We start from the raw sequence: 16,905 nt of genomic DNA, 5'->3' as shown, positions 1-16,905 counted from the left end.
ACAGGGGTCGTTTTCCCATCGGTTTCCAAACAGCTTTTATTACAGTTAGCAAATTAACAAAGGAAGGAATTTTAAAAGTTGTCTGAAACTTTTCTTTCACAGTACCTTTCATTGATATACAAAAACTGGATTTAGATATATATGTAAATATAAACAGGTCCTTTTAATATTCCATAAATACATTAGAATAAACCGACATGTAAATGCAGCCTCTCACCAGCAGGTGGCCCTCAAAGCTTTTCAAATCACATCTTCCCCTTTTGAACCTTTTAAACATTACTAAACTAAACTGACTGCTCAGAGCCTCTCGGGGTTAAATATTAATTACTCTGGATCTCTGGACTGTAGGGGTACAGTGTGACCCAGACTGGACCAGTGCTCTCTGGACTGTAGGGGTACAGTGTGACCCAGACTGGACCGGCGATCTCTGGACTGTGGGGTTACAGTGTGACCCAGACTGGACCAGTGCTCTCTGGTCTGTAGGGGTACAGTGTGACCCAGACTGGACCAGTGATGTCTGCACTGTAGGGTTACAGTGTGACCCAGACTGGACCAGCGATCTCTGGACTGTAGGGGTACAGTGTGACCAGACTGGACCAGTGATCTCTGGACTGTAGGGGTACAGTGTGACCCAGACTGGACCAGCGATCCCTGGACTGTAGGGGTACAGTGTGACCCAGACTGGACCAGTGATCTCTGGTCTGTAGGGGTACAGTGTGACCCAGACCGGACCAGTGATCTCTGGACTGTAGGGGTACAGTGTGACCCAGACTGGACCGACGATCCCTGGACTGTAGGGGTACAGTGTGACCCAGACTGGACCGGTGATCTCTGGACTGTAGGGGTACAGTGTGACCCAGACGGGACCGGTGATCTCTGGACTGTAGGGGTACAGTGTGACCCAGACTGGACCGGTGATCTCTGGACTGTAGGGGTACAGTGTGACCCAGACGGGACCAGTGATCTCTGGACTGTAGGGGTACAGTGTGACCCAGACTGGACCGGTGATCTCTGGACTGTAGGGGTACAGTGTGACCCAGACGGGACCAGTGATCTCTGGTCTGTAGGGGTACAATATGATACAGACAGAAAATGTTAACGTTTTCGGTGTGAGGACGCTGTTTACAGAGGGAAGAACGAAGGTTCTGGAAGTTATGCCAGTGAGTCAGATGGCTCTCTGTACCGCTGCCCTGTGAGCCCAGCTCTGCATCTGTCAGAGAATCTCTCCGTCACAAACACAGAGAGAGCAGGAACCATCAGCCGGAAGGCTTTGAACTGTTCTGACGAAGCTACATGATTAGGAGATAAAATATGCCCTTTATATATTTTAAATGCAAAGACAGTCGTGAGACGCACCACTGGAGCCGCTGGTCTCTCAGGCTGCGGGGCTAATGAATCAGAGTATTAATCCGGTCAGACTCGGCAGACCAGGGTTTCCAGTGATCAGTCTGTCAGAGGCTGGGGGGTTGTGGTCAGCGCTGGGGGCGGGGTCGGGGGGGGTCGTGACCTCGGAGGGAGGGCGTGGCGAGTCAGGGGTAGGTGGGGGGCGATTGGCCGCCGGCTGCAGGCGGGGCGCCCTCGTTGGGGTTGGACTGGGCCGGAGAGCAGAGGCCCAGCACCTCTCGGACCTTCACCGACACGTCCTGGGAGAGGGAGAGGGAGAGGGAGGCGTCAGAGAGGTCCGGGCCAGGGCCGCGGCGGGCGGGCGGAGGTGCCGGGCGGAGCCTCACCGGGCAGGAGCTCAGCTGGACGCAGATGGCTTCGGCCGAGCACAGGACGGAGGCCAGGTCCAGCCTCATGGTCAGCTCGTTGATGTGCTGGACAGGGCGAGAGAGAGGTCAACAGGGGAGAAACGGCTGCAGTGACGTCACTCCGGTCTCAACGCCAGCACGACTGCGCGAGACGGTGAGAGAGAGATACTGCAGGAGGCATGGAAGACTTCCTGAGTCCGTTACTGTTCATGACACAGTAATGATAATCCCTCACACTTCTCTAGCGCCTGTCTGGACCCTCCAACTCCACTCCTGACGCTGTACAGCTCATGGGGATCCCCTGCACCCCCACCTGGATGATGCTCCAGTCCTCTCACACACCAGCTCTCAGTGGGGAGGAGAGCAGAGGGATGGGGCCAGTTCAGAGAGGGGGGTTATTAGGAGGCCATGAGGGGTAAAGGCCAGGGGGGAGTTTGACCAGGACACTGGGGTGACACCCCTACTCTTCTAGTTAATGACCACAGAGAGTCAGGACCTCGGTTTTACGTCTCATCTGAAGGACGGCGCCTTTTTACAGTACAGTGTCCCTGTCACTATACTGGGGCATCAGGACCCACACAGACCGCAGGGTGAGCGCCCCCTGCTGGCCCCACTAACACCTCTCCCAGCAGCAGCCTCAGCTCTCCCAGGAGTCTCCCCTCCAGGTACTGGCCAGGCTCACACTGCTGGGCTCCAGTGGGGCTGCCAGCTGGGAGCTGGGAGCTGCTCCACGTGGGCACACAGAGGCATCTGCCGGAGGGGAGGAGTGTATATTCACAGCAGAGGGGGTGAGAGACACACACACCTCCCCCCCAGTACTGCTGCTGACCTTCCTGAACACCCCTCTGCTTGTAGAGGATATTAAAGCCCAATTATTGGGCTACTTACTGTCACTAATTTTCCCAACCTGGGTCATTAAACGGTACAGGGGCGCGATCGCAAGTCTCTGGGTAAAAGCGTCAGACAAGTCAATCAGCAATTAGCAGTAATTAGTCATTTGAGGGAAAGGAGACAAACTGGGGCACCTTGGCCTCTGTGCCCAGGACAGGATAAGTGTAATGCAAATCACTGAGAAACAGCGCCCCCCTCCACGGCACAGGCTCAGCGGTGGAACTACATCCTGCCCCCGGGCGCGGTGAGGACTTGCCTTCAGGATCATGTTGAAGTCGTAGTCGGAGCCCATGAGCTCCCCCCGCTGGGAGTCCAGAATGGCGCAGGCCAGCAGCAGGTGGAAGTTAGCGCAGGGCAGACCCGTCCACATCACCTGAGGAAACGGGGGTGTCACGGAGTTCAGGACACAGACCAGAGCGACGGTGTGTGAGAGTTTCTCTCAGTGTCAGTGTGTCACTGTGTGCGTGTCTCAGTTTTTCTGTCTGTCTCAGTTTGTCATAGTTTCTGTCTGTGTGTCTCAGTGTGCCTATCTGTGTCTCAGTGTGTCTGTCCGTGTGTCTCAGTGTGTCAGTGTTTCTGTCCGTGTGTCTCAGTGTGACTATCTGTGTCTCAGTGTGTCTGTCCGTGTGTCTCAGTGTGTCATTGTTTCTGTCAGTGTGTCTCAGTGTGCCTATCTGTGTCTCAGTGTGTCTGTCCGTGTGTCTCAGTGTGTCATTGTTTCTGTCAGTGTGTCTCAGTGTGCCTATCTGTGCCTCAGTGTGTCTGTCCGTGTCTCTCAGTGTGTCATTGTTTCTGTCAGTGTGTCTCAGTGTGCCTATCTGTGCCTCAGTGTGTCTGTCCGTGTGTCTCAGTGTGTCAGTGTTTCTGTCCGTGTGTCTCAGTGTGACTGTGTCTCAGTGTGTCTGTCCGTGTGTCTCAGTGTGTCATTGTTTCTGTCAGTGTGTCTCAGTGTGCCTATCTGTGCCTCAGTGTGTCTGTCTGTGTGTCTCAGTGTGTCAGTGTTTCTGTCCGTGTGTCTCAGTGTGACTATCTGTGTCTCAGTGTGTCTGTCCGTGTGTCTCAGTGTTTTTGTCTGTCTGTGTGTCTCAGTGTGTCAGTGTTTCTGTCCGTGTGTCTCAGTGTGTCTGTCCGTGTGTCTCAGTGTGTCATTGTTTCTGTCTGTGTGTCTCAGTGTGCCTATCTGTGTCTCAGTGTGTCTGTCCGTGTGTCTCAGTGTGTCAGTGTTTCTGTCCGTGTGTCTCAGTGTGTCAGTGTGCCTGTCTGTCTCACCTCCCAGAGTGTCAGAATGTCCTCGAAGGAGAACTCTCTCTTGAACCAGATGAGGAGCCACCGGAAACAGAAACACAGCGAACCGGAGTCCTGGGAGTCTGAGACAGACAGGGGGGTTAACAGAGGCAGACAGACAGAGACAGAGAAAAACAGCGCGAGAGACAGACAGGCAGTCGAAGAGACAGCAGAAAGAGGGATGACGGTGAGGGACACGGGCAGAGAGAGAGGGAGAGAGGATCAAAGAGGTGATGAAAGAGAGAGACAGGCAGCAAGAGAGAGACGGTGGAGGGGGGAGAAAGACAGAGGGAGAGACGGGCAGAGAGACAGGTAGCACTAGTTGGGCAGAGAGAGAGACAGGTAGCATTAGATGGCCAGAGAGAGAGACGGGTAGCACTAGATGGGCAGAGAGAGAGACAGGCAGAGAGACAGGTAGCACTAGTTGGGCAGAGAGAGGGACAGGTAGCACTAGATGGGCAGAGAGAGAGACAGGGAGAGAGATGGGTCGCACTAGATGGGCAGAGAGAGAGACAGGTAGCACTAGATGGGCAGAGAGAGAGACGGGTAGCACTAGATGGGCAGAGAGAGAGACAGGTAGCATTAGATGGCCAGAGAGAGAGACGGGTAGCACTAGATGGGCAGAGAGAGACAGGCAGAGAGACAGGTAGCACTAGTTGGGCAGAGAGAGGGACAGGTAGCACTAGATGGCCAGAGAGAGACGGGTAGCACTAGATGGGCAGAGACAGAGACAGGCAGAGAGAGAGATAGATAGCAGTAGGTGGGCAGAGAGAGAGAGACAAGTACCCAGGAAGTCACACAGCTCTGGGTCCAGGGTTCTCAGCAGGATGTTCAGCTGCAGCAGCTGCTGCTTCATGGCCTCCTGAGACTCTTCAAAGTTCTGGTGCTGAGAGAGAAAACATGTCACAAGCACAGCCTGTCGCACCCCACTCACAGTGTCCACAGACACCACAGAGCCTGTCTCACCCCACCCCAGAGTGTCCACAGACACCACAGAGCCTGTCTCACCCCACTCACAGTGTCCACAGACACCGCACAGCCTGTCTCACCCCACCCCAGAGTGTCCACAGACACCACACAGCCTGTCTCACCCCACCCCAGAGTGTCCACAGACACCACACAGCCTGTCTCACCCCACTCACAGTGTCCACAGACACCACAGAGCCTGTCTCACCCCACCCCAGAGTGTCCACAGACACCACAGAGCCTGTCTCACCCCACCCCAGAGTGTCCACAGACACCACACAGCCTGTCTCACCCAACCCCAGAGTGTCCACAGACACCACACAGCCTGTCTCACCCCACTCACAGTGTCCACAGACACCACACAGCCTGTCTCACCCCACCCCAGAGTGTCCACAGACACCACAGAGCCTGTCTCACCCCATTCACAGTGTCCACAGACACCACACAGCCTGTCTCACCCCACCCCAGAGTGTCCACAGACACCACAGAGCCTGTCTCACCCCATTCACAGTGTCCACAGACACCACAGAGCCTGTCTCACCCCACTCACAGTGTCCACAGACACCACACAGCCTGTCTCACCCCACCCCAGAGTGTCCACAGACACCACAGAGCCTGTCGCACCCCACTCACAGTGTCCACAGACACCACACAGCCTGTCTCACCCCACCCCAGAGTGTCCACAGACACCACAGAGCCTGTCTCACCCCATTCACAGTGTCCACAGACACCACACAGCCTGTCTCACCCCACCCCACCCCAGAGTGTCCACAGACACCACACAGCCTGTCTCACCCCACCCCACCCCAGAGTGTCCACAGACACCGCACAGCCTGTCTCACCCCACCCCAGAGTGTCCACAGACACCGCACAGCCTGTCTCACCCCACCCCAGTGTCCACAGACACCGCACAGCCTGTCTCACCCCACCCCAGAGTGTCCACAGACACCACAGAGCCTGTCTCACCCCATTCACAGTGTCCACAGACACCACAGAGCCTGTCTCACCCCACTCACAGTGTCCACAGACACCACACAGCCTGTCTCACCCACCCCAGAGTGTCCACAGACACCACAGAGCCTGTCGCACCCCACTCACAGTGTCCACAGACACCACACAGCCTGTCTCACCCCACCCCAGAGTGTCCACAGACACCACAGAGCCTGTCTCACCCCATTCACAGTGTCCACAGACACCACACAGCCTGTCTCACCCCACCCCACCCCAGAGTGTCCACAGACACCACACAGCCTGTCTCACCCCACCCCACCCCAGAGTGTCCACAGACACCGCACAGCCTGTCTCACCCCACCCCAGAGTGTCCACAGACACCGCACAGCCTGTCTCACCCCACCCCAGTGTCCACAGACACCGCACAGCCTGTCTCACCCCACCCCACCCCAGACTGTCCACAGTCCACAGGCACCCACACGACACCAGCGTGGGCTCTCACCACCAGCTCCATGAAGCCAGTCAAGCACCAGAAGGCCTCCACCTCATTCTGAGTGACGAAGAGGATGGGAGACAGCAGGTCGCTCATGCCCTGAACGTACCCTGAGACAGAGGGGGGACAGGGTTAGATTTTCACCCTGCGGGAGACGCAGTGACCCCAAACAGGCCCCGTCTCCGCCTCTCACCCAGGTCGAAGTTGTACATGCAGTAGGTCATCAAGACATCGTGCAGCAAGGTCAGTCCAGGGTTCTCATTGCCAGAGAAGAACGGATTATTCCTGTCTGTGCGATTGACATCACGCTCTGGAGAGAGAGAGAGGGGTTAATACACACACACTGGACACTCCAGTACATTAACACTGCACTGAGAGAGAGAGGGGTTAATACACACACACTGACTGGACACTCCAGTACATTAACACTGCACTGAGAGAGAGAGTGGTTAATACAGACACACTGACTGGACACTCCAGTACATTAACACTGCACTGAGAGAGAGAGGGGTTCATACAGACACACTGACTGGACACTCCAGTACATTAACACTGCACTGAGAGAGAGAGGGGTTCATACAGACACACTGACTGGACACTCCAGTACATTAACACTGCACTGAGAGAGAGGGGTTAATACACACACACTGACTGGACTCTCCAGTACATTAACACTGCACTGAGAGAGAGAGGGGTTCATACACACACACTGACTGGACACTCCAGTACATTAACACTGCACTGAGAGAGAGAGGGGTTAATACAGACACCCTGACTGGACAGTCCAGTACACTAACACTGCACTGAGAGAGAGAGGGGTTAATACAGACACACTGACTGGACACTAGAATACTTTAACACTATATTAACCAATAACTACAGATGAAGGAAAGTCACCGACCAATCAAGTTGCGGTATCCACGGAGAAGGGAGTTTCTCATTTCCTGTTCTTCACTAATGGATTTCCACTGTACCTTCATCCTGAAATACTCATCCCTACGATGACACAGGCAGACACACTGAATGGACACTGATGTTACTCGCAGATACAGAGAAAGAGTGATGAAAACAAGAGTGCGCCTGAGATTAACAAACATCACTCACGTCTTCTGTCTCAGGATGTCCTCTCTCTGCTTCACTGTGCTGTCCCAGGGGTAGAAGCCCAAGAGGAACTTCCATACCTCCTTCCTGAGAGCGGGGGAGATTCCCTGAGAGAGACAAAGAGTTAACCAGTTCCTCAAAGATTACATTAACCAGACCCTAGAGACACACCTCACACACAGATTAATACAGACCCTAATATATACCCTAGAGACACACCTCACACACACAGATTAATACAGACCCTAATATATACCCTAGAGACACACCTCACACACACAGATTAATACAGACCCTAATATACAACCTAGAGACACACCTCACACACACAGATTAATACAGACCCTAGAGACACACCTCACACACACAGATTAATACAGACCCTAATATAGACCCTAGAGACACACCTCACACACACAGATTAATACAGACCCTAAAATAGACCCTAGAGACACACCTCACACACACAGATTAATACAGACCCTAATATACACCCTAGAGACACACCTCACACACACAGATTAATACAGACCCTAATATAGACCCTAGAGACACACCTCACACACACACAGATTAATACAGACCCTAATATATACCCTAGAGACACACCTCACACATACACATCTAAATACAGACCCTAATGTAGACCCTAGAGACACACCTCACACTACAAAAATACACACTAACATACAACGTCTAGTGAGTTTAAATGTCCAGGAAGACTCACCCCTCTGAAAATCATCTCTTTGATTTGCTGTGGATTTTGGACACGCCCCTCTCCATCCATAAACTCCTCCCACTTGTCCAGAGGCTCCCCCCTTTTCGCCTCAGGTCGCGGGCCAAGCTCCGCCCCCTGGGAGACACACAGAGAGGAACCAGTGAGAGGGTGAGGGGTGTCACTCCTTCTCATCTGCCGCCTCCCCTAATCCCTTTTCTTCCTCAATCGTCTTCTGCCTCTCTTCACTTCGGTCCTTTAATCACATTCCCACCCCTCCTTCTCACCACCTAACACACAGCCCCACCACCGCTGAAAAATAAACTCTCCCAGTGCCCACCCACCCCTGCCAAACAGTCAGAATGGTTTGCTCCACCACCCCCCCAGCAGGCTCCAGACATGCAGATATAAGCCCCGCCTCTTTCGTGTCAATCAGTCAAATAAAGAAAGAGGATTGGCTAACGAAAGCCTAAACGTTCCCATTGTTATGAACGTGCACTCACTCATTGCATTGCATGTATATATATATATGTGTATGCATAGTAATATATATACACATACATACATTCACATTTAGATTTAGTTTTATAAAAACATACTCATAGCTTATAATATAGATAACACAGACAACAAAGTTCCCCCCTTTTGCTCTCTCATGTATCTATCACTGCAATGAGTCATGGGATAGGGGAAACGGGGTTGATGGGAGGTGCATATCATTTCCCCGCCCTTAGAGACCCCCAACCCCCCCCAGCCTCAGAATAACACACCTGCCTCCACTCCTCGTCCACCTATTTCCCTTCTCCCCCTCTCCGGTCCTGTCCCCTCCCCCCGACTCACGCAGGTGATCACTTCGAACCCCGGCTCGTCCTCGCTGCCCCCGTTGTTCCGGCGGAGCGGGGACTCCGGCTGGCGAAGAGCGCCCCGGAAAAAATTGGTCACCTTGGAGAACCCCCCAAACGTGGTGGCATAAGGGTCCTGGATAAACCTCTGGAACCAAAGGGAAAGGAGAGTCAAAGATAATTACAGATAATAGATAAAGATAATAACAACCTAATACACCTCATACACACACAGATTAATACAGACCCTAATATAGACCCCAGAGACACTCCTCACACACAGAGATTGATACAGACCCTAATATAGACCCTAGAGACACTCCTCACACACACAGGTTAATACAGACCCTAATATAGACCCCAGAGACACACCTCACACACACACACAGATTAATACAGACCCTAATATAGACCCTAGAGACACACCTCACACACACAGATTAATACAGACCCTAATATAGACCCTAGAGACACACCTCACACACACACACAGATTAATACAGACCCTAATACAGACCCTAGAGACACACCTCACACACAGAGATTAATACAGACCCTAATATAGACCCCAGAGACACACCTCACACACACAGATTAATACAGACCCTAATATAGACCCCAGAGACACACCTCACACACACAGATTAATACAGACACTAATATAGACCCCAGAGACACACCTCACACACACACACACACAGATTAATACAGACCCTAATATAGACCCTAGAGACACACCTCACACACACAGATTAATACAGACCCTAATATAGACCCTAGAGACACACCTCACACACACAGATTAATACAGACCCTAATATAGACCCTAGAGACACACCTCACACACACAGATTAATACAGACCCTAATACAGACCCTAGAGACACACCTCACACACAGAGGTCAATACAGACCCTAATATAGACCCTAGAAACACACCTCACACACACACAGATTAATACAGACCCTAATATAGACCCTAGAGACACACCTCACACACACACAGATTAATACAGACCCTAATATAGACCCTAGAGACACACCTCACACACACAGATTAATACAGACCCTAATATAGACCCTAGAGACACACCTCACACACACACAGATTAATACAGACCCTAATATAGACCCTAGAGACACACCTCACACACACAGATTAATACAGACCCTAATATAGACCCCAGAGACACACCTCACACACACAGATTCATGCAGACCCTAATATAGACCCTAGAGACACACCTCACACACACACAGATTAATACAGACCCTAATACAGACTCACAGACACGAGGTCGGGGGCTCCATCCTCGAACATATGCAGCCCGTCGAAGGACTGGGACAGCGCTCCGGAGTCATGCGGGCAGGCCAGGAACAGCCGCCCATCCAGTGGGGACCTGGGGGGAGGACAGGCTCAGGGACACGGGTACAAGCGGAGAGAGACAGGTACAGACAGGGAGAAAGAGAGGGAGACAGAGAGGAACAAACAGACAGACAAACAAGCAGGGAGACAGAGAGACACACAGGGAGGGAGACAGACGGGGAGACGGGCAGATAGAGAGAGGGACAGCGAGACAGACAGGGATACAGGCAGGGAGAGAGAGGAACAGAGAGACAGACAGGCAGGCAGGCAGGGAGAGAGAGACAGGCAGGCAGGCAGGCAGGGAGGGAGAGAGAGACAGGCAGGCAGGCAGGGAGAGAGAGAGAGACAGGCAGGCAGGGAGAGAGAGACAGGCAGGCAGGCAGAGAGAGGGACAGAGAGGCAGGCAGGCAGGGAGAGAGAGACAGGCAGAGAGAGGGACAGGCAGGCAGGCAGAGAGAGGGACAGAGAGGCAGGCAGGCAGGGAGAGAGAGACAGGCAGAGAGAGGGACAGGCAGGCAGGCAGGCAGGGAGAGAGAGACAGGCAGAGAGAGGGACAGGCAGGCAGGCAGGCAGGGAGAGAGAGAGAGACAGGCAGGCAGGGAGAGGGACAGAGAGGCAGGCAGGCAGGGAGAGAGAGACAGGCAGAGAGAGGGACAGGCAGGCAGGCAGAGAGGGGGACAGAGAGGCAGGCAGGCAGGGAGAGAGAGACAGGCAGAGAGAGGGACAGGCAGGCAGGCAGGCAGGCAGGCAGGGAGGGAGAGAGAGACAGGCAGAGAGAGGGACAGACAGGCAGGCAGGCAGGCGGACTCACGGCGTCAGGATGATGTATCTCTGCAGGGCCTTCAGCAGCTCCCGGGTGCCCCCCCGGTGGAAATGCAGGGCGGGGAGGGGGGCGCCCCCCCGGCTCGTCAGCACCAGGAAGTTCCTCCCCAGGGAGAAGCGGGACCGGCGCAGGGAGTAGAGCTCGGAGAGAGGGAGGGAGAAGGACGACCAGTCTCCTGGCAGGGAGAGACACACACACACTGACACCAGGGGCCGGGGACTGAGCAGCACTGCGGTCAGAGTGTCTCTCTCTCTCGGTACCTGTCTCTCTCTCCTTCTCTCTCTGCTGGGGGTGTATCTTCACTCTGCTGATCACTGCCCAGTCAGGTTCATAGCCGGGGTCAAAGTTCGGCTCCTCCTCGCCCTCAGCATCCCCATCCTGAGCCGGACAGGCAGGAGGAGAGAGTCAGGCCCTGTCTTAATTGTTGCTCATCAGGCTAATTACCAGGGTGTTCGTTACGGGCTCTCTGACCTTCTTACTGAAGACCACATGAGGTGTAGTCCCTCTCTCCTCCTCCAGGGGGCTCCACTCCAGCGCAGGCTCGCCCCCCTGCAGCCATAATCAATCTCCTGTTATCAATACACTGGTCACTGTCACCCACTGCACCCTGCGTCTCTCCCACTCTCCCTGTCTCCCCCAGTCTCCTCTCCCCCCAGTCTCCTCTCCCCCCAGTCTCACCCCTCTCCCTGTCTCCCCTAGTCTCACCCCTCTCCCTGTCTCCCCCAGTCTCACCTCTCTCCCCGTCTCACCCCTCTCTCCCTGTCTCCCCCGGTCTCACCCCTCTCTCCCCGTCTCCCCCAGTCTCACCCCTCTCTCCCTGTCTCCCCCAGTCTCACCCCTCTCCCTGTCTCCCCTAGTCTCACCCCTCTCTCCCTGTCTCCCCCAGTCTCACCCCTCTCCCCGTCTCACCCCTCTCCCTGTCTCCCCTAGTCCCACACCCTGTCCCCCTGTCTCCCCTAGTCTCACCCCTCTCCCCGTCTCACCCCTCTCTCCCTGTCTCCCCCAGTCTCACCCCTCTCCCTGTCTCCCCTAGTCCCACACCCTGTCCCCCTGTCTCCCCTAGTCTCACCCCTCTCCCCGTCTCACCCCTCTCTCCCTGTCTCCCCCAGTCTCACCCCTCTCTCCGTCTCACCCCTCTCCCTGTCTCCCCTAGTCCCACACCCTGTCCCCCTGTCTCCCCTAGTCTCACCCCTCTCCCCGTCTCACCCCTCTCCCAGTCTCACCCCTCTCTCCCTGTCTCCCCCAGTTTCACCCCTCTCCCAGTCTCACCCCTCTCTCCCAGTCTCCCCCAGTCTCACCCCTCTCCCAGTCTCCCCTAGTCTCACCCCTCTCCCAGTCTCACCCCTCTCTCCCTGTCTCCCCTAGTCTCACCCCTCTCCCAGTCTCCCCCAGTCTCACCCCTCTCCCTGTCTCACCCAGTCTCACCCCTCTCTCCCTGTCTCCCCCAGTCTCACCCCTCTCTCCCTGTCTCCCCTAGTCTCACCCCTCTCCCCGTCTCACCCCTCTCCCTGTCTCCCCCAGTCTCACCCCTCTCTCCCTGTCTCCCCTAGTCTCACCCCTCTCTCCCTGTCTCCCCTAGTCTCACCCCTCTCCCAGTCTCACCCCTCTCCCAGTCTCCCCCAGTCTCACCCCTCTCTCCCTGTCTCCCCCTAGTCTCACCCCTCTCCCAGTCTCCCCCAGTCTCACCCCTCTCCCTGTCTCACCCAGTCTCACCCCTCTCTCCCTGTCTCCCCCAGTCTCACCCCTCTCTCCCTGTCTCCCCTAGTCTCACCCCTCTCCCCGTCTCACCCCTCTCCCTGTCTCCCCCAGTCTCACCCCTCTCTCCCTGTCTCCCCTAGTCTCACCCCTCTCTCCCTGTCTCCCCCAGTCTCACCCCTCTCTCCCTGTCTCCCCTAGTCTCACCCCTCTCTCCCTGTCTCCCCTAGTCTCACCCCTCTCCCAGTCTCACCCCTCTCCCAGTCTCCCCCAGTCTCACCCCTCTCTCCGTCTCCCCTAGTCTCACCCCTCTCCCAGTCTCACCCCTCTCCCTGTCTCCCCCAGTCTCACCCCTCTCCCAGTCTCCCCTAGTCTCACCCCTCCCCCAGTCTCACCCCTCTCCCTGTCTCCCCCAGTCTCCTCTCCCCCCAGTCTCACCCCTCTCCCAGTCTCCCCCAGTCTCACCCCTCTCCCTGTCTCCCCTAGTCTCACCCCTCTCCCAGTCTCACCCCTCTCCCTGTCTCCCCCAGACTCACCCCTCTCCCCCTGTCTCCCCTAGTCTCACCCCTCTCTCCCTGTCTCACCCCTCTCTCCCTGTCTCCCCCAGTCTCACCCCTCTCCCAGTCTCACCCCTCTCCCAGTCTCACCCAGTCTCACCCCTCTCCCTGTCTCCCCTAGTCTCATCTCTCTCCCAGTCTCACCCCTCTCCCTGTCTCCCCCAGACTCACCCCTCTCCCCCTGTCTCCCCTAGTCTCACCCCTCTCCCAGTCTCACCCCTCTCTCCCAGTCTCACCCAGTCTCATCCCTCTCTCCCAGTCTCCCCCAGTCTCACCCCTCTCTCCCTGTCTCCCCTAGTCTCACCCCTCTCCCCTCTCACCCCTCTCACCCTGTCTCACCCGTCTCACCCCTCTCCCCCTGTCTCCCCCTGTCTCCCCTAGTCTCACCCCTCTCCCCCTGTCTCACCCGTTTCACCCCTCTCCCCGTCTCCCCTAGTCTCACCCCTCTCCCCGTCTCACACCTCTCCCCCCAGTCTCACCCCTCTCCCTGTCTCACCTGTCCCACACCCTCTCCCCCTGTCTCACCCGTCTCACACCCTGTCTCACCCTCCCCCACACCTCTCCCCCCAGTCTCACCCCTCTCCCTGTCTCCCCTGTCTCACCCTGCCCCACACCTCTCCCCCCAGTCTCACCCCTCTCCCCTGTCTCATCCTGCCCCACACCTCTCCCCCCAGTCTCAACCCTCTCCCCCTGTCTCACCCGGCCCCACACCTCTCCCCCCAGTCTCACCCCTCTCCCCCTGTCTCCCCTGTCTCACCCTGCCCCACACCTCTCCCCCCAGTCTCACCCCTCTCCCCCTGTCTCACCCTCTCCACGACCCGGATGACTCCAGGGATGGCGGAGTCCTGGGTGCTCCTCTTGGTGTTGGTGTGCAGGTAGACCCCCTCCTTCTCAAACAGCACCTGGCCACAGGGGGGCGCCAGTTAACACAGCACCAGCGACACCCCCCTCCCCCACACAGACAGGGACAGACAGAGACACACAGAGAGACAGACAGGTACAGAGACACACACACGGTGACAGACAGGCACAGAGAGACACTGAGACAGAGTCAGACAGGTACAGAGAGAGACACACAGTGACAGACGGGCACAGAGAGAGACACACAGAGAGACAGACAGGCACAGAGAGAGACGGACACACTGAAAGAGTGAGAGACACTCACAGAGAGTCAGACAGGTACAGAGCGAGAGACGGGGTGTGTGTGTGTGTGTGTGTCAGGACCTAGTCCATTTCTAACTCTCTGGCTGGAGAAAGTGTGACGTCGACACGGCAGCCGGGCCCATGCTGTGCGCGAGACACAGAGCACAGGGGGTCACAAGAGAAGGGGTTCGGGGTTCGGGGTTCGGGGGGGAGCGAGCAGACACCCTGTTTCCGCAGGCGTCGTCAAAGCCCGCTGTCCGGAGCTGCCAGCGGGGGCAGCTGATCCAGGCGTCGCCACGTCTAGTCTCCCAGACTCCCCAGCACTGTCGCAGTTAAACCCCCGAAAAGAAGTCCAGAGAGACACGGAGAGACACGGAGGCTGTGGGCTGGCAGCGCACTGCCCTGACCCGCTTACCTTGTGACTCTCGCCGCCGGGCTCCATTGTTGTGCGATATTACCAAAACAACACGACACTTCCGCCTCGGCTGCAAGTGGGGCGGCGCGCCACGCCCCCTCCCGGGGCGTCCCCACGGCGACGGCCCCGCCCCCTGGGGCGTCACCCGGGGCAGCGGCCAATGGCGGACGGGAGAGCGAGCGTGTCGGGCGGGGCCACAGCGGGGGGGGGGGGGGGTGAAGGCGCCGCCGCCATCTTGGTAAGGGCGAAACGTGATTTTTGCCTCAACCCAGCGTGGCAGATTAAAACTGGTCACGGTGTCTATAGGCAGGGTTACGGTTACAATACTAAAACAACAGCCCGTTGATATAAACGTGCCGGCCCGCTCGACGGTCAGTTTCTAAGTAGCTCCATTATTTCACAAGCCCAGAGTTATCTTAAAAACCTGACGTTATCTGACACATAATATCATTACTGTTAATCAATAATATTGATCAAAGCTGTGGTAACTTGCACCGGTTTCTGCAGACACGGTGCACGATGAAGATCCACTGTCCTTTAAAATTCGGCTTTTTGACTGAAGTAGAATCCAGAGACCGGGAGGGTTTAAACCCAGTCGATGAGGATGAAGGAGGTGAAGAGGAAGCCTAGAGTTCACCACAAAAGCACAAGCTGTACACGAGTCCCGTCGGAAATGAATTACTCATTCATCGTCGTTAACCGTCTCCAGGCGTGACGCTTGAACAACACCGTGGCGATCTGTCGCGTCGGTAAAGTCAGATCAGATCACTCTATTGGCCAGATACAACTTCTTGCATGAGGAATCTGTCTTTCCGCAGACCCCAGCTCGCTCTCCTGGAGACACACAGACAGGGAGAGAGAAGCTGGGGCGTCACTGCTGCTTATTGGTTTATCGAATACGTGATCGCTGATCGAATGAGCCGATCGGCCTGGGTATTGATCAACCACACACGCAGTCACACGCAGTGCATGAGACGCCGAGCAGCTTCGGGGTGGCGCACAGATCGGCCCCGGCTGGTGACGAAGTCACTTTCCGGAGCTGCAAGTTTGACAATAATGTGTGTGTTTTTTTTTCTTTTTTAAAAACTGTGCCGCCTGCGGGGCTATTCGGAATTGGAGCTACATCGCCGCTCCGGACCGGACAGAGCCCTCCATCTGAATGATTATTGATTTAAGTGGCTGTCGCTTCTCTCCAGATTAACGACGGGGTTTATTTATCATGATAAGAGTGCCGGGCGAGATCTGAGCCGTTAACAAATCGTTTTGCTGTTGGTTTTTTTTTTTTTTAAAGTTTCTGTATCTCATTTTATTTTCTAGGAATTGGCGGTTTTATTTGTTACGTGCTCGTATGCAGCTCCGCTTGCCGACCCTCCCCCCGGAGGTCATGAAAGTATGAGCGAAGCATGAGGTAATTAAAGTGTTTTGAACGGGACCGGACCGGTTCTGTTGGCGTGTTTTAAACCCTGAAACACCGACACGAGGGGGCGCCCGGCCACGTCACTTCCCCCCCGACCCCCCACCCCCCGCGCGCCTGGCTTTGACAGGAGACCCCAGACAGAGATCTGGGGACGAAGAAGTTCGTCGAATGGGGAAACGTCAACATTTCACACGCGTACGTGTAGAGTTAAAAACAAAACTACCCACTTCTGCTGTCCTCACGGTCACTAAAAATATTTAAAAATCCGCTTGGTGGGCTGGTCCGCACAACTCTTCTGGCTTACAAACTTATTTCATGTGACCCCTAACGCCACGCAACCCAAACAAACTTCCCCCGAGGGGCCCGTAAAGCTTGAAGTGAAGACTGCGGACGAAGTGGTTTTTGTGTTGCCGTGCTTCACTCACCTGATGATACCTTTGTTCGACCAGGTTGTGACGTTTGTAAACGTGTATGTATGTATAAACCCCTGTTTGTT

At 55.5% G+C, this 16,905-nt stretch overlaps 1 protein-coding gene across 1 annotated transcript; it reads right to left on the bottom strand.

Moving 5' to 3' along the window:
* Positions 1-18: 18 nt before the first annotated feature.
* tbc1d17 (TBC1 domain family, member 17) lies at positions 19-15,092 on the bottom strand. Its single transcript, XM_088923278.1, has 17 exons — positions 14,993-15,092; positions 14,241-14,336; positions 11,654-11,731; positions 11,443-11,560; positions 11,171-11,357; positions 10,282-10,393; positions 8,993-9,142; positions 8,165-8,290; positions 7,441-7,544; positions 7,238-7,332; positions 6,530-6,646; positions 6,346-6,446; positions 4,713-4,812; positions 3,912-4,009; positions 2,899-3,015; positions 1,731-1,817; positions 19-1,643 (listed from the first exon to the last, which is right to left on the bottom strand). The coding sequence occupies exons 1-17, from the start codon at positions 15,017-15,019 to the stop codon at positions 1,530-1,532; spliced, it is 1,827 nt and encodes a 608-aa protein (XP_088779404.1). The 5' UTR covers positions 15,020-15,092; the 3' UTR covers positions 19-1,529.
* Between the last annotated feature and the right edge of the window lie 1,813 nt (positions 15,093-16,905).

Source organism: Atractosteus spatula, chromosome 8 (assembly GCF_055471065.1).
Source record: "Atractosteus spatula isolate fAtrSpa1 chromosome 8, fAtrSpa1.hap1, whole genome shotgun sequence".
Lineage (NCBI taxonomy): Eukaryota > Metazoa > Chordata > Actinopteri > Semionotiformes > Lepisosteidae > Atractosteus > Atractosteus spatula.
This window is presented reverse-complemented; position numbering and strand designations above follow the sequence as displayed.

Excerpts from the sequence above, each read along its gene's own strand:
- tbc1d17 (XM_088923278.1), bottom strand. The coding sequence starts at position 15,019 with ATGGAGCCCGGCGGCGAGAGTCACAAG. Across the intron at positions 10,394-11,170 it reads AGATACATCATCCTGACGCC|GTCCCCACTGGATGGGCGGC; the intron begins GTGAGTCCGCCT and ends TCCTCCCCCCAG. Across the intron at positions 1,644-1,730 it reads TCCAGCTGAGCTCCTGCCCG|GACGTGTCGGTGAAGGTCCG; the intron begins GTGAGGCTCCGC and ends TCCCTCTCCCAG.